At 39.6% G+C, this 23,916-nt stretch overlaps 1 protein-coding gene across 4 annotated transcripts in view; it reads right to left on the bottom strand.

Annotated features, from left to right (window-relative positions):
• Positions 1-23,916, bottom strand: part of ERICH2 (glutamate rich 2) — a 64,526-nt gene that overhangs the window by 16,973 nt on the left and 23,637 nt on the right. For all 4 annotated transcript variants that reach the window (XM_037850240.1, XM_037850242.1, XM_037850243.1 and 1 more), the window contains one exon: positions 12,363-12,420. In XM_037850240.1, the coding sequence (XP_037706168.1) occupies positions 12,363-12,420 (58 nt within the window). The remainder of the gene's footprint in view (positions 1-12,362; positions 12,421-23,916) is intronic.

Here is a 23,916-nt window from a genome sequence, read left to right as displayed (position 1 = left end):
ATATAGTAAGATCATGTTGGAAGCAATAGAGTTATTTTAGGTTTTTTTTTTCTCTTATTCCATTGTTTTCTTAGGGGTTGTTAATTTTCTTGGGGTATGGTAGGAACATGTTGGAAGCAATGTAGTTATTTTAGATTATTTGTTTTTCTTACTCCTCTGTTTGGACATGGTTTATTAATTTTCTTGGGGTATGGTAGGAACATATTGGAAGCAAAGTAGTTATTTTAGGTTATTTGTTTTCCTTAATCCATTGCTTTGTTTGAAATGTTGTGGGGTTTTTTTGGTTGTTGTTTGCCTGTTTGTTTTTAATTTTTTGATAAACAAAGTTAAAAAATTGAAAAAAAAATCAGTAGAAAAATGGGAGTAAAAACTAAATGACAAATAGGGTGGGATGGGGGGATGGTTTGGGTATTCTCTTTTCACTTTTATTTTTTATTCTTATTCTGATTCTTTCTGATGTAAGGAAAATGTTCAGAAATAGATTGTGGTGATGAACGCATAAGTATATGATCATACTGTGAACAGTTGATTGTATACAATGGATGACTGTATGGTTTATGAATATATTCAATAAAACTGAATTAAAAAAAATAAAAAGCAGTAGGAAAAAAAAATGGATTGATAAATAGACATATATGGGGTGTGGAGGGGAGAGACTGGGGGGAGATGGATAACTAGAGGGATTGATATGGCAAATGTGGCAAAATGTTAATATTGGTGGATTTGGGTACCTGGGGGGGGGGGTAAGGGTATGTTGGAGTTCCCTGTATTAGTTTTGTAATTAGGTTTGTATTAGTTCTGTAATTATTCTGTAAGTTTGAAAGTAATTCAAAATAGAAAGTTACAAAAAAAGGAAAGGAAAGGAAAGGAAAGGAAAGGAAAGGAAAGGAAGGAAGGAAAGAAGGAAGGAAGGAAGAGAAAGAAGGAAAGAAAATACTCTATCCATAGTGGGAACTCTGTGTTAGACAGTAAGGACAGACCATCATGATCCCTATTCACTTCAAGGATTTTTACATGAGACTTAATTTAATTCTAACACTGTTTAATAATTTGAGTCTTATCATCAATAAAGTTTAATTGTAAATTTGTCATTTTCTCTTTTGATGGCTTCGAAAGATCTGAAGACTAGAAGGAACTTTATAACCTGCTATTTCATTGAATCTTCTTTTACAAGTAAGAAATGGAAACAGAGAGATGAGCTGACACACTCGAGGTATGAATAGCTGTGTGAAAGCAGAGGCCAAGCTAGAGAGACCCAGGCAAAACAATGCAGATGGCAGCAGAAAAGCAGAGTTCCTGCCTTTCAAGTATTATTATTTTAACACTAAGTGTCTAGGTTTTCCCAAGAGAACCCCTCTTATTTTATAATGCAAATCAAATAGAAAAGACAGGTCATTTAATAAAATTCTACTTTATGGTAAACTTTGGTTAAGAGTAAGAGCTTCGGAGACCAACATCCTTCTAGGTATGGCTTAGCCACTTATCAGTTGTGATGGTTTGAAGCTGTTATGTACCCCAGAAAGATCATGTTCTCAAAGCTAATCCATTCCTGTGGGTGTAGACTCATTGCATTAGGATATTTAGATGAGTAGGATCTTAAGTTGAGATGTGTCCCATCTCACTCAGGGTGGGTCTTAATCCTTTTACTGGAGTCTTTTAAAAGAGGGTAAGAGAGAGAGAGCTAGAGAGTGAGAGAGAGAGAAAAAAGCCCCCAAGAGAAGCTAAGAGAGACAGAATCCAAAACAGAGAAACATACAGAAGCACATAAAAAAAGCCACAAAGAAGCTGACAGAGGAAGAATACAGAGGAGCTAAGAGAAAAGTGGCCAGAAGCTAAAGCCAATGAAGCCCGGGAGAGAAGGCCCAGCAGAAGCTGCCATGTACCTGGACACATGACAGAGGAGCTGAGGATCACCAGTAGCCAGTCTTCAGGCAGAAAGTATTGTCTTGTTGATATCTTGATTTGGACATTTTCATGGCCTCAGAATTGTAAACCTGTAAGTTAATAAATCCCCACTGCAAAAGCCAACCCACTTCTGGTATACTGCATTTTGTCAGCTTTAGCAAACTAAAATATCAGTCATATGTCTTTGGGGAGTTACTTTTCTATAAAATTGTACAGAATAATTTTTACCTTTTATGATTATTGGGAGAAATAAATGATATATTACATGTAAAGTGCTAGCACAGAGACAAATAATATTATTGTTGTTATTGTCATTAGGCATCTTTTGTTAGTACTGAACACATTATCTACCCCCAGAAAAGCACTCCTCCAAGCATCTTTTTCAACTCTGTTAATGGCAAAGCTTCCAGGGGCTTTAGCCCCAATTCTGGAGGTTATCCATCTTTCTCTCAAACCCCATATCCAATCCGTCAGCAAATCCTGTCAGCTCTACTTTCAAAATGCTTCCAAAAACAAACTACTTCTCACCATTTCCAAAACTACTACTGTGATCTCTGACCCTAGTAATCATCATCTCTTGTTTGGATTATTTGATATCCACAATTGTACCTCTGATTCCATTTTTACCTTCTACAGTATATTCTCAACACAGCAGTTAAGTGTTTCTATTAAAACCTGAAACAGGACTTCCAGTTCTGAGGTAGAAATAGTAATAAAGCTCCAGCTATAGCTAATTTTAAAAAGGTAGATAAATGGAAAAAATCATATTATAAAATAAGATTAGAGAGCTGTGGGAGAAAATAAGATTAAATGAATGAAAGTTCAAGACAGAGAAGAGCCTTTCAGAGGAAAGAAGTCTGTCACTGGTCATCTTCTTCTGTGGGGGTATTTGCCAATTGTGGGTGTGGGCTGAGAATCATGCTTGGTCATGCAGAACTCTACTTGGGAGAGGGGCACAGAAAACTAATAAAGTTTTGGTGGTCATGCACTGCTGATACAACAATTTGGAAATTTAAAGAGCTCTAAATGCACAGGCACTTTCCCCATGGTACATACACTGAATTCTAGGGTGAAGGGGAGGCTAGGAAGTTTTTGAAGATAACTGAAATCTCCTATAGTCTCATGGTATTTTGGGGACAGTCACCTACTCAAGAAATTTACCAACTTTGGGAGGGATATGGAGGGAGGCCAAAGAAAAAAGCTCAAAATCTTCAAAGGACAGGCTGATCTCCCACCATCTTTATAGGGCTGAGGAGATAAGGACATGCCAATCAATAAAAATCCAGATAGGGACATGCTCAAGGAATACGGAAGAAACAGAGGAAAAATAAGTCTTACTGAAGTTGCAACCATGCTATTACCCAAGCCCAATCCATTTTGCCTAACAGAGCTAAGAGAAAATAGCGTCTTCAGGCTCTAAGGTTCTTTCGTTTACAATATCAGGCTTACAACAAATAATTAGTAGACACTGAATAGGCAGGGAAAGGGGACTGATAATCAAGAGAAAAAAGTAACAATAGAAGAAGATCCACAGATGATCCAGATATTGGAGTTCATAGACCAAGACTTTTAAATAACTATAAGGATGTGAGAACTCAGAGCCTGGGGCCCCACCTCATCCTGCATGACTGAGATACATGCAGCACCCACATGACCAGGTAACAGGGCCCTCCTTCCCCAGGGGTGAAAGCATTAACAATTCCTTCCCCTAATCACTGTTAGTAACCAAATCTCAGGAGACTTTGTTGTAAGCGAATTCTGCGAGATCCTGCTGTAACCAAATCTCGGGAGAAACTCCATTGTCACAAACCTTTATTAGTACCCTGTCCCCCCAGCACTCCTCCCTCTCTCTCTCTGGAATGGCAGAATGCTGACTTCACTCTCCCAAACAACGGGAAAAATCATCTCCTGTTTTGTAAGTCCCTAATTAAACCCATGGGTAACTCTGGGCAAGGCATGTGCTTTGGTCTTGGGGCTAATCTGGGTTGGAACATTTAGCTTGCCAGATGGGAGACCAAAGAACCACCGCCTGCAATTGGCATGATGAGTCCTGGAAAAGGAGACAGACCAGGGGGAATACTGGGATGGCCTGAAATGTCCATGTGGGGAGGGGTGGCAGCCCTCCTGGATGAGTGGGGGCCTCCGAGGGAGTATGGCAATGCTCAGGACTTCCCAGCTGGATTTCTGGCTCTCCTGCAACAGGCCGCAAGACGGTTAAGATTTCATAAGAAAAGGGAGAGCCGTCAGGCTGCCATGGCTGTTGCATGGCCTCTATTAGGAGCTGTGTGTTCAGCCGCAGAAGAGGTTCTGGCAGTCGAAGCTGAGGTTCACAGCCTAGAAGGGGAACTTAAGTTAGAAAGAGAAATGCAGCTATCTCTACAGATTTGAAGGATGCAGTGAATGAGAGGCTGTACCATGTAGATAAAAGTTTACAGACATCATATGCTAGAGTGAGAGGCCACAAGCTGCCCAAAGGACAAGTCAGGTGTATCATGACTTCTCCTGACTGGGATCCCAAGGTGTGGGACCCTGTTGATTTTTCTTTAGATGAGGATGAGCCCCCATCTGACTGGGAACCTGAAACTGAAGACAGTAAGCATGTTCATTCTCTGGGCAACAAAAGATCAAAATGGAGTAAATACAACAGCCGATCCCCAGGCAAGGGTAGATAGGGCTGCAGCTGCCACTGCCCTAGCAGCACCTCCTGATCAAAAGGTGCTGGGTACAATGCGGGATTATATTGCCACTGTGTTACGTGACATTGGGAATCAATACAGACCATAATCTAAAGAAAATTTTACCAAACTGGCTGCTGCACCTGTGGGACTCTGGCACAGAGGGAATACTGCTTCCAGGACATGAAATAAGTAAATTGGCCTCTATTGCCATTTACCCTTCCCTCTGCCAATGTAAATATTCCTTAGCCACCCAACCTGAGTCCAGCTTACAGCTTACTTTTAAATTGGTTAGTGACTCAGTGTAAAGAAACTTGGCCCAATGTGGGGGACATGCCTTAGGTCACCCCCATTGGAGCACACTTGATGAATTACAAGATATACAAAGGGGTCTAGGAATGAAACATGCAGTTTATGCTGCTAACTTCGTGGGACCAGATAATGAATCTTTCACCAGGGGCATAAAAAATGCAATCTTAAAAGTGTTCCAAATCAATGGTATGGAATGCTGGTGCCCATTCTTAGCACATTGGTGGGGCAACCCATCTCCAGGGCTGCCCAAGTGGTAGCAGATCTAGGAGACTCTGAACATCTAAGGCGAAAAGGGGCTGGAATCAGGGCTACGGGCCATGCCCCCAAAAGACATGACAGTCCAAACTGTGTGTCAAGCAGACAGATGCGGGCTGACCTACTAGCCATCAGCACTAAAACTGAAGATATTGATAGACAGATGAACCCTGTGCTAGTAAGGTTATGGAGGAAGTTACCAAAAGGGCAGAGATAAACCAAATTTAGAACCAGATCACTAGAGGGAGAAACGATCTCTGGCTGAAAAGCTTGGCCCTTACAGTATAAAGAGCCCCCCACAACCCCTGCCAAGGAGGCATGGCAAACCCCTTTTCCCCTCGCACAGGGGATAGGTTAAGATCCCCAAATAAAAGCTATATATGTGGACACTGGGGATCAGAGGCTGCATATTGAGTTAACTACTTTCTGGTCCACCACGAATGAACATAAAGTTTCAGCACTAGTGAATACTGTAGCAAAATGCACCCCAATATACGGAAAACAGTCATGGCCCAGAGGGCCTACATTAGCCATTGCCAGGTATAGAGGCCAAAGTATTAAAGCAACACAACAATTATTAATGCAGATTGGCCAGCTACCCCCTCAAAAGTACACAATTTACGTATCTCCTATTCCAGAATGTGCTGGTTTGAATCTGTTACGTATCCCATAAAAAGACTGTTCTTTTAATCCATTCTTGTGGGGGCAGACCTATTGTGGGTGGGATCTTTTGATTAGGTTGTTTCCATGGATATGTGACCTACCCAGTTGTGGGTGGTACCTTTTGATTAGATTATTTCCACAGAGGTGTGACCCCTGCCCATTCAAAGTGGATCTTGATTAGTTTACTGGAGTCCTCTATAAAAGGATAAAAGGCAGAGATATTTTGAAGACAGTTCAGAGCCAACATAAACTCAGACATTTGGAGATGCTAAGCTAAGAGATGAAGCCTACATTTTGCCCGGAGAAGCTAAGTGAGAACCCTCAGATGCTTAAGGAGAAAGCCACTGGAATCAGAAGCTAAAAGCAACACAACCCAGGAGCAAATGACCAGCAGATGCCAGCCATGTGCCTTCCCAGCTGACAGAGGTGTTCCAGATACCATCGGCCTTTCCTCAGAGAAGGTATCTACCTCTCATGCCTTAGTTTGGACATTTTCATGGCCTTAGAACTGTAAATTTGTGAATTAATAAACCCTCATTGTAAAACCCAATACATTTCTGGTAAATTGCATTTCTGGCACCTTTAGCAAACCAGAACACAGAATATATATTAGGAATTGATATTTTGCAGAGTATCACTGTGCAAACTACTGTAGGTGAATTTTGTCTCCGGTGCTGAGTGGTCAAAACTGTCCAAAGAGGACATGATAAGTGGTCACTGGTAAAGGTACCCTCTCCCAGATGCATAGTAGCCGTGTGTCAATATACGCTGCGAGGGAACATCAAAAGATTATGGATACCACCAAGGAATTAGAGACAGTGGGCATTATAATCCCCACTCACAGCCCATTTAATAGTCCAGTCTGGCCAGTAAGAAAAACCAATGGAACCTGGCAAAAAATTATTGATTATAGAGAGCTTAACAAAGTAACTCCTTTGTTTGCAGCTGTATCAAATATAACTACTTTTTTACAGGACATAAGTAGGCAATTCAGCCAGTTTCATTTTGTGTTAGACCTTGCTGTTGCTTTTTAAAGTATCTCCTTAGACCCCTCCAACCAGCCTGCATTTGTTCTCATGTGGGAAAGACAACATGGAATTTGTCAAGCTACCACAGGACATCTTCATGGTCCCACTATTTGCTATGGTTTGGTAGCTCAAGATTTAAAAATGTGGAAACCTCCAGCAGAGGTCACTCTCTTTCATTATATTGATGATGTTATTTTGACAGGTAACTCTCTTGCACAATTGGAAACTGCTAAGACTACTCCCTCTGCTGTTGTTGATAAAGTGCAAAATTACCCCACCCCACATACTCTTAAACAGCCTATGCTTTGCTTGGTTTGTTGGGTTATTGGAGACCATTTATACTCCATTTAGTGCAGATTCTAAAGCCTTTGTATGTCCTAGTTAGGAAAGGAAAAATATGGGAACAGGATGTTACACAGCAGGCTGCTTTTGAAAAAGCCAAACGAGCTATTGTACAGGCTCAGGCTTCACAGAGGGTGGACCCAGATGTGCCTCGTGACTTAGATGTAGTCAGTACCAATATTGGCTTTGGGTGGGGCTTGTGGCAAAGGCAACAGGCAAAGAGAATTCCCACTGGCTTCTGGTTTCAGCTCTGGAAAGGAGCTGAACTGCAGTACGGTCCCTTAGAAAAAACAAGTGTGTGCTGCCTATAATTCCCTGCTGCAAGTTGAAGGACTAACACAAAAATGTCCTGTGTCATTGCACACTGCCATCCTCATATAGGGGTGGATAAAAAACACAGCAAATAAACTGCATTCAGGGAGTGCTCAGCCGAGCACTCCGATAAAATGGAAAGCCTATCTGCTGCAACATGTGTCTTTAACAACAGCCCCGTAAGTGCAGAAATACATGATATTGTAGGACCAGTTTCCTATGTGGCAGAACAACGCTTGCCCCTCCCTGCTGATCCTCCCGAGTTGGCGGTTTCTGTGCCCACCATTGACAAATCTGCAGTGTATAGGAGTCTGCCTGGTATACCGATTGTGCTGGCTTGGATGTATTACGTCCCCCCAAACTCCATATTCTTTGATGCAATCTTGTGTGGGCAGACGTATTAGTGTTGATTAAGCTGTTTCCATGGAGATATGACCCACCCAACTGTAGGTGACAACCTATTGGATAATTTCCATGGAGGTATGGCCCCACCCATTCAGCGTGGGCCTTGATTAGTTTACTAGAACCATATAAAAGAGCTGACAAACAGAAGGAACTTAGGGCTGCAGCTTAGAGAAACATTTTGAAGACAGCCGTTGAAAGCTGACTTTGACATTTTGGAGAACGCCATTTTGAAATGCAACCTGGGAGCAAGCAGATGTCGGCCACATGCCTTCCCAGCTAACAGAGGTTTTCTGGATGCCAGTCGCCTTTCTCCAGTGAAGGTACCCTACTGTTGATGCCTTACCTTGGACACTTTTCGGCCTTAAGACTGTAACTTTGTAACCAAATAACCCCCCTTTATAAAAGCCAATCCATTTCTGGGTGTTTTGCAAAATGGCAGCATTAGCAAACTGGCACACTGATGAATCAGTACATGGGCAGCCCGCCACCTGGATGGTAGTAGCCATGATGGATACCATATGGTGGGAAATTGGGACTATGCAAAGCAGCCAATGGGCTGAATTAAGCGCTGTAAGGATGGTCTTTGTTCATGAAACAGGAGATGCAGTAACTATTTGTATTGACTCTTTACTTGGCAATATCAAAGCAGATGCCAAAGAAAAAGTTTGCAGCCTGAAGCCAACATCGCATGAAGCTGCTGAATGGCTACATAGGAAAACAGGACACCGAGGAAATCAAATTCAGTGGAGGCTGGTGCAGCAATTCCAGTTGTCCACTCCAAGGCCAACAACTGAAAGACACTGTGGATGCTTGCCCCTCCTGCTTGCTGTGACAACCAAGAATGCTTCCTCACCAACTTGGTCATATCAGCTGCAAACAGATCCCAGTCACCAGATGGCAAGTAGACTACATTGGGCCCCTTCTCTCTTTTTAGATGCAAAATATGCCTTTATAGATGTAGACACAGCTGCTGGGCTTCTAGGTAGGAAAAGCCAACCAGAGGGCTGCTTTCTTTGGGGTCCCCACACATGTGGCTAGTGTAGAGGGACCCCCTCTACTGGCCAATTAACCCAAGTCTGGGCTACTGAACATAACATCTTATGGATATTTCATGTGCCATATAACCCCACAGCAGTGGGGTTAATTGAAAGAATGGGCTTTTAAAGCAGCAACAAAAAGATGACAATCCCTGCAGCAGTGGACCTGTCGGTTATATCCAACCCTCACCAGCCTCAATTCACAACCTCGAGCAGCTGCTCTTGCCCCTGCTGAGTTGGTAACCGCAGGACCCATGCAAGCACTGCCACACAACATTATAACCACAATGAGGTAATGAAAATAATTTGTTCCTGCCTGCGCCACAAGCATTAGAAGTTGAGGAAAATAAGGTCAACTGGCCATGGTCCTGGCTGATGCAGCCACACTGTATGGGAATCCTAAGCCCATGGGGTATTGGGATCACCTAAGATTTAAGATACATATATATATGTGTGTGTGTGTAATATATGTATATATAAAACCAACCCGGGACCCCCCATACCTCAAGGTACTGTATGTATGACTTTGTGGACAGATTATGCCTAAGCTATTGGTAGAGTTAACTCCAGAAAACTCCCTGCAATTGCAGGGGGAAAAAGTGCGATATCTAAAACCCCCTCATGGCACCCCTTCCCGGGGAACTCTTTTGTCCACTAATGGAAACTTAGCTTCTATATCAGCAGGAATTACCTCTTATTGTTCCCCATAACATCTTTCTTTTCACCAATATCAGCATAGGGTTTCAGCAGTAACTCATGCCCACAACTGAACCCTGTGGGTTTGCACAGACTTGCCACCTTTAGGTGCTACCAGCCTTCCTTGGACTGTAACCCCTATGAACTGGACTGCGAGGAACACTCTGCTGGCTTGGCAGAATTTAATACATTGAAAATAAGCACAGATTTTATCAACTGTCAGTAGCACCTCTTTGTGTGGTTATTTCTGTAGGGGGGGATCCCTAGTGTTCTGTGGTCTCTTATCCTGCAATGTCTGTCCTATGGTCAACACAGTCTGCTGCGTGGGGGTGGACTGTGAGGACCCAGGGCCTAGGACCCTGCCCCCACCCCATTACTAAGATACACATAGCCGCCCACATGACCAGGCAACAGGCCCCTGTCTACCGGGGGGGAGTATTAAAACTTCCCTCCCCAATCACTGTTAGTAACCAAATCTCAGGAGACCTTGTTGTAACCAAATCTCATGAGAAACTCCACTGTCACTAATCTTTATAAGCCCCCACCCCACGCTGGCACTCCTCTCTCTCTCTGTGGAATAGCAGAATGCTGACTTCACTCTCCTGATCTGCGGCTGTCAGGAAAAATTGTCTCCTGTTTTGTAAGTCCCTAATTAAATTTACAGGTAACTCCGTGCCAGGCATATTCTTTGATCTTGGGGCTAATTTGGATTGGAACAGAGGAAAAGGTCGACAAAAGAGATGAAAAGATGGAGAATTTCAAGAGAACTGTAATCTTTCAAAATCATCAAATGGACATTCTAAAACTGGAAGATATTATCTTTGACATTGAGAACCTACTAATTTTAATAGCAGATTGGACATAGTGGAAATATCCAAACCAAAGCACAGAGAGAAAAAGAAATGGAAGAAACAGAGCTGAATGTAAGATACATGTGGGACAACATGAAAAAGTCTTAAATTTATTTGCAACTGAAGACCAGGAAGAGAAGAGAAAGAGAAAGAGGGCAGAAGTAATATTTGAAAAGATAATATAATTACTCGTTAAATTGTACTTTGAAAGTTATTATCTTTTTGCATGTGGGGTGAAATTGTAACCCACAACATTTTTTGAAATTTGCTCTCTGACTACTTGGTAGGTTGCACTTAGAAAGTCATCACTTCTATGTATATATGTTATATTCTACAATAAAAAAAAAATTGTTTTAAAAAAAAGATAATGGTCAAGGAATTTTCAAAACTGATGAAAAACATCAACCTTCAGATTTAAGAAACTCAGCAAACCCTAAAACAGAATAAATACAAAGACAGCCACAGTTATTTTGAACATCAAGTTAAAACACTAAAAACAGAAAGAAAACTAAGGCAGAGCATGTCACCCTCTACTCAAAACTCTCCAAAGGTTTACTATCACACTCAGTGAAAAGAAAGTCCTTAAGTTGTCAAAAGCTCCTAAGCAATCTGCACCACACCCTACCCATGATCTCTCTGACCTCATCTCCCATTATACTCCTTCCCCTTGCTCATTCTGCTCCAGTTACACTCTCCTTAATTTTCCTTGTCAGGCTACTCCCATCTCAGGACACTTGCATTTGCTATCTGTCCTGTCTAGAACACACCTCCTTCAGAAATCCACATTTTCCTCAACTTCTGTTGGGGACGATTAAGGTAGCATGTATAAAATCCACCCCCAGCGATGCCGGAGATATGCAACATGGCCGCTAGGGCTGATGCAATAACGGCTTAAGTTGCCCTCAGCCTTCTTTACGGAAGTGATAGCCGTTTGCGCCTAAGATTCGTGCCTAGAGTGCTAGCTTTACAATCTGCCTTCTACCCCAGCAACAGTAGCTACCAATCCTGTGCTAGCCTTACATCTGCCATCCGCCCTAGCAACAGCAGCCACCAATCCTAGACCGCCACCCGCCCTTGCTAGCCACTCCCCCTCTCTCCTAGAGTATATATGCTCTGCCCCTTCAATAAAGATTTGCAGCTTGATCAGAAACCTGTCTTGCTGTCATTCCTCGTGTCTCTTGTCCCATACCATTCCTCCCTCACAGGACTCAGAGCTTCCGTTGAACGTCCCGCCGGCCGGGACAAACTTCTTCAAAGTCTCTGTTCCAGTCTCTCAGAGAGGACTTCCCAGACCATCCTCAATCCTGTTTAAAATTGCTCTGCCTCCTCTCAATACTTTTCTCCATAGCACCTATCATTTATTCAATCCCTATTTCATTATCTGTCCCCCACAAAAATGTAAACTCCACAAATGTGAGATTGTTAACTGTCTTGAATGCTGTATTTCCAGTGCCTAGCGTAGTGCCTAGCATAGACAGGCACTCAAATATTTGTGGAATAATTGCATATTAAGTAAGGTCTGACTACTATACTACCTGATATTCCTTGGAAACTAAAAACATAAAGTTATTAAGCCATTGTCACGAGGGTAGGATTTTGACTTATTTTCCAATGATGGCAATTAGTTTATATTAATCTGTTAATTTAGCCCACTCGGTACTTTAGAAGCAGAAATTAGTCTTTACACCAAATAACCTAATTTACTATCAAGGAATCAAGATATCTATCTCGAGATCCTATTCTATCAAGATACTACAGAAAAAAAAAAAAAAGATACTACAGAGAATTCAATAGACATGATCACAAAACCATCGAAAATATTATGGAATTTATTTAGAAACAAAAAGAAGACTGGAAAATATAAAAATATTTTGTACTTACTCATCTGACATAATTTTTTTGCCAGACGGTAGTCTTGGTCCATTTCTGCTCTCAGGAACTGGAAAACATTAAGGAATTCTTTGGATAAATTGTTTTGCAAAGAATTTAAATGTCAATTATGAACTCTCTAGAAATTATTCCATTAATGATTAATTATTTTGCATTTAACATTTATACATGTTTTTACAGGAGTGAACTTGTAATCAGTCAATTAATCAAGGATTTTAGAGGACTTTTCATGACAAGATAATGTGGAATTAGTAAGGTACCTTTTACAGCCATGCAGTATATGTACTGAACAATTTGAGAATAAGCAGGTTGATTCAATTGGTATATATAGTGAAGATAATCACTTTATTTTAACATCCCTTTGTTTCTAGTTTATCTTTCATTCATGCCTTAGTTAATAATTACCATGACAATACTTAGTTGGAAAAAAAATAGGCTTAAAATTACATATATTCAATATTTTCCAGTATTGCTCTTATATTATCCAGTTTTGTTTTTACTATTTTATTACATTGTTACAATATATATAATTTGTTACAAAGTGATGCATTTGTTTTTTCAAACTCCTATAAAGCTTTTTATTTTTGGCAATTAAAGTTAAATCATCTGAAAAGGCATGGCTTTTGCAAAAGTACTTTTTATCATTACCCAGTTTTTTATGTTTGTGCAATTTACTTTTTTTTTTTTTAAATTAAATTCAGTTTTATTGAAATACATTCACACACCATACAATCATCCATGGTATACAATCCACTGTCCACAGTATGATAACATAGTTATGCATTCATCACCACAATCTATCTCTGAACATTTTCCTTACATCAGAAAGAACCAGAACAAGAATAAAAAATAAAAGTGAAAAAAGAACACCCAAATCATCCCCCCATCCCACCCCATTTGTCCTTTAGTTTTTATCCCCATGTTTCTACTCATCCATAACAAAGTGATGCATTTTTGCATATAGGTAATTAAAAAGCTAAATAAATGTACTCTTCTGTCCCCCAGTTAACAAGTACCTATAGTTCTATAATTTAAAGATATTTATTCTAACTTAACATTTTCATGTATATCCCTTTAGTATTTTTCCATAAATGAACACATACATTTACAAAAATTGGGATTATTCAGTAACTTAAAAAAATAAGCCATGTATCATGATCATTTTCTCCTTTCTGTATCTTCTATATTTCATACTTACTTAGACTACAATGTACTAGCCTAGACTTCCATTTTATTAGCTATTTAGATTGCTTCCATCAATTAAAAAAAAAGCAAACACTATACTCTGATGATTGTTCTTGTTTGTTTGTGACATATTCTGAACCATATGCAGGAACATTTGTTTTACTCTTCAAGGGACAGGGGCATCGAGTACTACAAGCTAGACACTTTTCACACGTTTCCAGATATTTGATAAATACCCAGGTATCATTTTGAGAAATAGTTCTCTACCAATTTTCTCCCTTGGGTATTAGATTATTTATTTTTCTAATGTAAATAGAACTATCCCAGAGATTTTTTTAGAAATCATTAATTTCATCACAATTATCATATATTCACATATCAACAATAAGTGTTATGGTTCAACTCATGCAACAGAATATTCTTAAATTTTTAGACTCTATTCCTGTCTGAGGTTATCTTCATTTTCTTTCCTATTTGTGTTCCTTTTCCATTTTAATTATGATATCTAGTTGTATATCTATGTCATTCTTTCTTCAGATAACCATCTCAAATTGATACATTAATTTGGTTTTTATTTTGAATTCATCAATTTTGGTTTCTTTGATTCTTTTTTCTTGTTTTCTTTATGTTTATTTCATTCTTTTTTTAGTTTCTAGCTGAATATTTAGTTCATTCATTTTCATTCTTCCTAGAAACATCATCATCATCATTATCAAATCATTTGAAGCTTAAAGTTTTTCTTGGAAGTTTTAATATTTAGTGCTGTGGTTAGTACAATTTTCCAAATAGTTTTTAAGTTTAATTTTGTTTTTCTTTTTAATTTAAGAGTCATTAAGGAGAATGTCTTTTAGTTCTAAGTGGCTTTAATTTGTTATTGTTACATTTTTGTGATTAATGTCTACCTTAATTGATCATGTCAGATAATATGATCAGTATAATATATAGCTATTGTTTACATTTTAAAAATCTTTAAATGGAAGTAGACAGAATGGTGTAAAGAAACTCAGGTACCCAATTCCCAGCTTCAAATATTAACATTTTACCAATCTTGTTTTATCAATATCACTAAACATTGTTTTCCCCCTCCTCCAGCATAATTTTAAAACAGTTCACACATACATTATCTCATTCATACTATGGTATGCATCACTTTAAAATAAAAACACACCCATGATACAGCTATCACATCAACAAAATTAACACGAATTTCTTAATATCATCTAATGTCCAGTCTGTTTAATGAAGCATTATATTAAGACTAGCCTCAGAAATTTCATATTCCTTTTTTTAATATAAAGGCTGCTTTGGATCCTCCCTAACAAAGCTTAAAAGAAAGCTCAAAAAGAAATCTGATTCAAGTAATTTGTATCCCAATAACATCTAAAGGAAAACAACAAAAGTTAGCACTCAGAAATATAAAATTTACAATGTTTGGGATTTAGTGAATCCCAAATGCAATGCTCCCTTGCATTAACCTATTTTTCTTGTTGATAACATAAAATAAATTTCCTTTTAACAGCAATTTATTGCAATGGAGATTTGGCCAAAATAGTTCATGGGAATTACTTAAGACTCCAAAATTAAGGTGACAAAAGATTTACAAATTTAATTATTTGTGACATTCAAAATAAAGAGATGTTTAATGAATATGAAACATGAACTTTGATCAGATCCTGATTGGAAATTTTTTTCAGCTTTTATAAAAGACATTTTAAAAACAAATTGGGAAATCTGAATTTGAACTGGATATTCCATGGTATTAGAAAATTACTGCTAATTTTCTTAGGTGCAGTAATGATATAGGTACATTGAAGAATGAACTTATTAGACCCAAGCTCAAGTATTAAGGTAAACTTTTATGAAGTCTGCAACTTACTTTCAAGTGGTTCAGTCAAAAATATTTGTTTAGCTATATCTATACTTTATCTTTCAAAAGAGAGTGATAAAGCAAATGTAGCATAATGCTAACAGGTGGTAGCTCTAGGTAGAGTATACAGGTGTTCATTGTTCTATTCTTTCAATTTTTCTATAGGTTTGAAAATTTCAAAATAAAAAGTTGAAAAAATAAAGGAATGCATTCTGAAAACAAAAGATCTTAAGCTCAGATACAGCACAAGATATGAGAATAGCAATTTCATGTCTGAATTTTTACATGAAAATGAATTCATGGATTACTTTTATAATTAAGTGTCAAAAAAAAAAGAAAAAGAAAGACTATGAGCAACTCCAGGCACTTTGTGGCAGATAAGGTCTATGAATGTTCCATAATTTATGAATGATTTAGATGTCTAGTCACAGGAAATCTGGTTAAGTGAAATCTTTCCAACACTTAGCATCATATTTTCCCTCTCTTATTAAAAGCCCCTTATAAATCAGGGAAGTTTCCAAGGCTAGTTTTTGGGTTAGATTATGTAAAAAGACAAGTATGTTAGCATTTTCTTTGTGCTAAAAATCTAACCGAGGCTTCTAGCCATGATGAAGTAACAGAGACCAAATTTCTTCTTCTTTCTTAAACACCAGAAAACTGGGCAAAGTATATGAAACAACAGTTTTCAGACTTTGGACAAAAGGCATCACAGGACGGTGGCCTCTGCGAGAAGATAAACAAACAAGGTGAGTCCCATGGTTGCCTCAGCTTACTACTTTTAGGCAGTTTGCAGGCTGTTAGTACCAGGACAAAGAATCCAGAGATGAGTAGTCTCTCTGAGTTGAAATAATAGATTTTGGAGTTCAGAGAAGCCAGAAGGGCTATAAAAAAGAGAGGAGGAAGCTGTACAAATGGAAAGCTCCAGTGATCTGCAGAGGCATCTGAGTCAGTGGCACTGATTTGCACGATTATGAAGAAACTATCTGAGGCTGGAGAAAGAATCACTAGAATACGTAGGTGGGACAATCACTGGACCTTACACAGGGGAGCTTGAGTCCACACCAGCCAGAATAGAAAAGCTTAAGACACAGAGCATTGGGAAGAGTCCTCGTAGGGTACTGACTTAGTAGCATTCCCACACTAGAAAGGCTGCTCTGGACCCTCCCTAGCAAAGCTTAAAAGAAAGGCTCAAAAATAAACCTGATTCAAAGTAATTTCTATCCCAGAACAAAGTCCAATAATATCTAAAGGAAAACAAAAGTTAGCATATAAACTAATGTAAAATTTACAAAGTTTGGAATTTAGTAAAAAATTACCAGACATGGAAAGAAGCAGGAAAATATGACCCATAAGCAGGAGAAAATTCAAGTAATAGAAACTGAACCAGAATAGACTAAGATGACAGAATAGCAGATAAAGATTTATGTATGTTGATAATGGCTATTTTAACATTATATGTCCAAGAAAGTAGAAGAAAACAAACTTGATGAGAGAAATGAAATATTAAAAATATCTAAATAGAAGTTCTAGAGATGAAAAACACAAAGTTTGAAATTATATATATGTATTTATATATAAGATGGAATTAGCAGATTATAACCACAAAGAAAATATCATGAACTTGAAAATATCATGAACCTGAAGATAAAACAGTAGAAATTATCCAAAATGAAATAGAGATAACAGACTAAAAAAAAACAGACTTCCAGTTTCTGCTCTGACATTGTGGTAGCTTGGAGCTATGGACCCCAGAAAAACATGTTCGTAAACTTCATCCACTCTTGTGGGTGTAAATCCTTGAAAATAGGACTTTTGTTGAGGTTATTTCAGTTAAGGTATGGCCCAACCAAATCAGGATGGGTCTAAATCCTATCACTAGAGGACTTCTAGAGAAGGCCTCAGAGGAGAAAGACAGAGGGAGCAGCCAGAAGCTGGAAATCAATGGAACTGAGAAGCCAGGAAAGGCCACCATGTGAATTGCCATGTGACAGAAAAGCCAAGAACTAAGGATTGCTAGCAGCCAGCCCCAGAATACCACAATCTTCTGAGAAAAAGCATCACCTTGATGGTGCCTTGATTCTGGACTTCTCTCTGACTCAAACCATGAGCTAACAAATTCCCATTGTTTAAGCCAATCCACTGCATGGTATTGGTTTTACCAGCCAGGAAATTAAATCAGACATTTAAAGAGCTTATAAATCATCACTCCTGTCCTCAAAACAAGAAAAAAGCTGAACACACTGAAAATCAACAATTCTTCTCAGATTCAAAAGAAAACCGAGGTCACAAGCAAACCGGTGCCCTGAAAACTGGAGAGAGATGAGTACAGCTTACCAAGAGCAGAAGCTGCTGGGGCCAGGAAGTGGTAGGAAAATGTAAACAGTAGGTGATGAACTACTGGAATCTGAGTATGGACTAACTGAGAATTAAAACTCCAGGGTGCTCAGTGTTTAACACAAAGGCTGCTCTGGATCCTCCCTAACAAAGCTTAAAAGAAAGCTCAAAAAGAAACCTGATTCAAATAATTTGTATCCCAATAATACCTAAAAGAAAACAACAAAAGTTAGCACTCGGAAATATAAAATTTACAATGTTTTGGATTTAGCGAATCCCAAATGCAATGCACCCTTGCATTAACCTATTCATCAGGTTCTCATGATGAATACTTGGAAATACTTGGGCTTCTAATAGGGGAGGGGCTAAGTAATCATTTTGAAATATACCCAGAAAGTTTTATCTTCCCCTGCCATCAGGGAAACTACTTTACCAGAGCCAACCAATGTGGAGAAAGGGGAATACCCAACTCCAGCCCTCTAGCTTTCCTAGAAAAAAAATAAAAAACAAGGCTGAGAAGCTCGACTGAAGGTCACAGCCCAGGGGCACAGGCCCATTGAAAGACTGAAACCTATTTATATGATTATAGATGCTTCCTGGCCCCCATCCACCTCACCATCACATCAACAGGGCTCCTACATGGTAACTGAAGATTCCAGCTGAAAGAATTACAAGGCTCAGATTCTACTGAAGAAGGAGGTTCTAGGAAACTCAAAGATAATGGGAATGAGAACAGGAGAGACACTAGAGGAAACTAAAGCCTCAGACACCCACAGCTAAGCAAACAGAAAACACAGTGCAACTCCTACCCAGATAAACACCCTAAAGGCCATTTACCTCAGTTCTTATTACCTATTATATCATGTAGCTTTCCACACACACAAAAATTATAAGGCATGTGTGCTGGTTTATATATATATAATGTCCCCCAGGAAAAGCCATATTCTTTAATGCAATCTTGTGGGGCAGACCTATTAGTGTGGATTAGGCTGGAACCTATTGGTTCGGTATTTCCATGGAGGTGTGGCCATGCCCATTCAGCATGGGCCTTGATTAGTTCACTGGAGCTCTATAAAAGCTCAGACAGAAGAAGCGAGATTGCTATAGCCAAGAGGAACACTTTGAAGAACGCACAGGAGCTGAGAGAGGAGCGTCAGCTTACAGAGACATTATGGAGACAGCCTTTGAAAGCAGATTTTTGTTCTGGAGAAGCTAAGAAGGACAAACGCCCCAAGAGCAACTAAGAGTGACATTTTTGAGGAGCTGAAGCCTAGGGAGGAACGTCCTGGGAAAAAGCAATTTTGAAACCAGAACTCAACTCTGGAGCAGACACCAGCCACGTGCCTTCCCAGCTAACAGAGGTTTTCTGGACGCCATTGGCCATCCTCCAGTGAAGGTACCCAATTGTTGATGACCTTGGACACTTTATAGCATTAAGACTGTAACTGTGTAACCAAATAAACCCCCTTTTATAAAAGCCAATCCGTTTCTGGTATTTTGCATTTTGGAAGCATTAGCAAACCAGAACAACATGATTAAAGGAAAGAGAACACACAGTCTGAAGAGACAAAGCAAGCAACAGAATGGGACTCAGATATGGCAGAAATCTCAATGAAAAGAATATGAAGGAAAAAAAACACAGCAAAGGACATCATAATCAAATAGCCCAAAATAACAATATGGAGGGAAATTCTTAAAAAGAGGAAGACATTATTATAGATTGCTAAAGATAAGAATTAGAGCAGACATCTCATCTGAAACTATGCAAACTAGTACATAATAGAACAAATTTTTTTAAGTACTAAAAAATCTGCCAACTTAGAATTCTCCACCCAGCTAACATTTCTTTTAAAAATGAAGGAGAAATTAAGAATTTTTCAGAATAACAAAAGCTGAGAAAATTCATCACTAGTAGAACAATATTACAAGAAATATTAAAGGAAGCTTTTCATGCAAAACAAAAATGATATCATGTGGAAATCTGGATCTATATAAAGGTCCCTAGAACATTAGAAATGGTATATGTATAATAAAAAGAACTTTTTCCCAATTTTTAAAAATCTCTTTATAACTGACCAGTTAAAATAAAAATAATAACAACTGTTTTGGTTTGCTAAAGCTGCTGGAATGCAGTATACCAGAAATGGACTGGCTTTTACAATGGGGATTGAAAACGTCCAAATTAAGGCATCAACAGGACAATACCTTCTTTGAAGACCAATTACTGGCAAGGTTGGGCTCCTCTATCAGATAGCAAAGCACATGCCAATGTCTGCTGGTCCTTCTCTCCCGGGTTTTGTTGCATTCAACTCTGGCTTCAGTGGCTTTCTTTTTCAGCTTCTCTGAGTGTATCCTTGTCTCTCAGTTTCTCTTAATTTCATGTCTATGTGTTTTATCCTCTTATAAAGGACTCCAGTAAGAGGATTAAGACCTACCTTGAATGAGGTGGGTCACATCTCCGTTGAAATAATCTAATCAAAAGGTCTCACCTACAATAGGTCTGCACCCACAGGAATGAATTAAATTTAAGAACATGATTTCCTGAGGTACATAACAGCTTCAAACTACCACACCAACTGTGCAGGTTTCGATGTATTATGTACCCCAAAATGCCATTATCTTTGATGCAATCTTTTGTGGGCAGACATATTAGTGATTTTGGTACCAGAGAAGTGGGGTGCTGGTACTGCTGAGTTTGCAAATACCAAACATGTTGGAACAGCTTTTTAAATGAATAAGGGGAAGATTCTGGAAGACTTGTGAGGCGCTTGATAGAAAAGGCCTAATCTGCTTTGAAGAGACTGTGGAAATATGGACTCTAAAGATACTTCTGATGAGGACCTGAGCAGAAATAATGAATATGTTGTTACAAACTGGAAGGAAGGTGATCTTTGTTTAAAAGCGGCAGAGAATTTGGCAAAATTTAGTACTGCTGTTGGATGGAAGGCAGAATTTGTAAGTGACGACCTGGAATATTTAGCTCTTGAGATCTCCAAGCAACATACAGAATAAGTGGCCTGGCTTTTACTTGCAGCTTATAGTAAAATGCAAGAGGACAGAGATAAGCTGAGAAATGAACTCTTGGTTTCTAAGAAACCAGAAACTGATGGCCTGAAAAACTCTGGGCTTCCAGGGGGTGAAACCCCAGAAGCTACAGCCCAATGTGAGGATGTAACCAAACATGGAACCCAGCCGCCATTTCAGTACAAGCCAAGATTGGAGAAGAAGTTAAGCAGAAAGGATTTGTGGAAGGTCCTATTTTCTGATGGCTTTGACCCCTGTGTGCTTCATGAGAAGCCAACAGAATTTTTGCGAGCTCTTTACAGACAGAGCCGCTGCTGGTCGGGAATGGAGGAGACAGACAAGGAACAAATGAAAGGAAAAATTTTTCAAAGACGAACCATGGAAGTTGAGGTCTGGAGTCAACAGATCTCAGGCTGGGAGAGCAGAGTGGCCCATATGCATGGAAGGGTGAGTTTGCCCCGGAGGTCGAGGGTGGGCCTTCCACCTCGATGTTCAGGAAAGGTGTTGCCGCCTCAGGCCTCAAAGAGGGTGGAGCACATTCCCAGGGTACTGGGGAGAGCCTGGCTGTCACCACACTGTTCTGAAGGGGTTGAGCATGTGCTCCAGAGATGGAAGAGAATCCGGGTACTTCCCCAATGTTTGTTGAGGGTGGGGCCGAGAAGGTGGTCTTCCTGATGTGTGGCTATGTTGGAGAACTCACCCCAGCGTTTGGAGCGAAAAGCGCTGCCACAAAGGCCCTTAGGAAGTGTTAGACACCCGCTCTCTCAAGCCCCAAGGATACAACATCATTCTGTTAATGATTCTTAGATTTTGAAATCTAATGGAGTTTGTCCTGCGGGTTTTAGGAACTGTTTTGGTCCTGTTAACCGTGTTTTCCTTTCAGTTTCTCTTTATGGCAGTGGGAATGTTTACCCTATGACTGTCCCTCCTTCGTATATTGGAAATACATAACTTGTTCTGAATTTCACAGATCCACAGTTAGAGGGGAATTATGCTTTTGGACAGACCATGCCTGTAATTGATTTTGATGGGATCTTGTACTTAACTATTGTTAACTGAAATGATCTAGGTTTCTGTAATATTGTGGGATGAATGTATTTTTTATATGAAAAGATCATGTCATTTTTGGGTCCAGGGGGTGGAACGTCCTGGTTTCGATGTATTATGTACCCCAAAATGCAATTATCTTTGATGCAATCTTGTGTGGGCAGACATATTAGTGTTGATTATATATTGGAATCCTTTGGGTGTTTCCATGGAGATGTGATTCAATCAACTGTGGACAAGACCTTTGGCTGGATAATTTCCATGGAGGTATTGGCCTGCCCATTGGGTGGGTCTGAATTAAATTACTGGCGCACTATATAAGCTCAGACAGAAGGAGTAAGCTTGCTACAGCCAAGAGGGACACTTTGAAGAATGCACAGGAGCTGAGAGAGGAACTGCAGTTTACAGAGAAATTTTGGAGATGGCTTTTGAAAGCAGACTTTTGCTCTGGAGAACCTAAGAGAGGACAAACGTCCCAAGAGCAACTGAGAGTGGCATTTTGGAGAGAAGCTGAAGCCTAGAGAGGAATGTCCTGGGAGAAAGCCATTTTGAAACCAGAACTTTGGAGCAGACACCAGCCACGTGCCTTCCCACCTAACAGAGGTTTTCCGGACGCCATTGGCCATCTTCCACTGAAGGTGCCCAATTGTTGATGCGTTACCTTGGACACTTTATGGCCTTAAGACTGTAACTGTGTAACCAAAGAAACCCCCTTCATAAAAGCCAATCCATTTCTGGTGTTTTGTATTTTGGCAGCATTAGCAAACTAGAACACCAACTATTGTGAGAAATATTACACATGTACAAGTAAAATGCATGATAACATAATGCAAAGGGTGAAAAGGAGGACATGAAAGTGTACTGTTTTAAGGTTCTTACAATATAAGGGAAGTTGTAGATTAACTTAAGGCAGAATGTGATACCACAACACATAAGGTAACATTGTTTTGTTTTTCATAGAATTATAAATAGATGTGTATGTACAAATTTTGAGTGCAATAATTCAGGCTTCAATTACTTTGCACATGCTGTTTTCTATGCCAAGAATGCCATTTCAATTTATTCCTATACTTCCTTCTTCAAGTTTCTAAGACTTCACCCATGTCCTTTCCTCTAAAATTCGTTTCTTTATAATCTGTTCCTTCAGCTTCTTTTCCCAATTAGTCACTATGCTGGTTTGGAGCTGTTATGTACCCCAGAAAAGACTATGTTCTTTTAATCCATTCTTGTGGGTACAGACCTATGGGGGGTGGGACCTTTTGATCAGATTGTTTCCATGGAGATGTGACCCAGCCCATTCAAAGTGGGTCTTAATCTCCTTGCTGGTGGAGTCCTCTGTGAGAGGGTAAAAGACAGATAAAACTCAGAGTGCTCGGAGAAGCTAAAAGAGAAATGCCCAGAGACATTTGGAGATAGTCACTGAAACCAGAAGCTAAACCCCAGAGAGAAGGATCAGCAGACACCAGCCACATGCCTTCCCATGTGAGAAGGGAACCCCAGATGCCATTGGCCTTTCTTCAGAGAAGGTATTGTCCTGTTGATGCCTGAATTGGGACATTTTCACAGTCTTAAAAATTGTAATTTGTTACTTAATAAATCCCCATTGTTAAAGGCCAACCCATTTCTGGTATATTGTGTTCTGGCTGCTTTAGCAAACTAAAAGTCACTGTTTTAGTTTCCAAGGCTGCTCAAGCAAATACCATGAAATGGATTGAGTTAAACGACTGGAATTTATCTGTTCATGGTTTTGAAGCTAAAAGAAAGTTCAAATCAAGGGTCATCAAAGCAATGGTTTCTTCCTGAAGACCGGTGTTCTGGGGCTGACTGCCGGCAATCCTTGGCTCCTCTGTCACATGGCGAGGCACATGGCAACCTCTCCTGGTCTCTCCCTTCTCTTTTGGGTTTTGTTGATGTCCAGCCTCTAGCTTCCTATGGCTTTCTCTTTCTCTCTCTCTGTCTGAATTTTACTCTACTTGTAAAAGACTTCAGTAATAGGATTAAGACCCATCCTGACTGATGTGAGCCATACCTTAACTGAAGTAATCTCAGCAAAAGGTTCAATTACAATGGGTTCACACCCACAGGAAG

Source organism: Choloepus didactylus, chromosome 9 (genome assembly GCF_015220235.1).
Source record: "Choloepus didactylus isolate mChoDid1 chromosome 9, mChoDid1.pri, whole genome shotgun sequence".
Classification (NCBI taxonomy): domain Eukaryota; kingdom Metazoa; phylum Chordata; class Mammalia; order Pilosa; family Megalonychidae; genus Choloepus; species Choloepus didactylus.
Note: the sequence above shows the minus strand (reverse complement) of the source record. Positions and strands in the feature narration are given on the sequence as shown.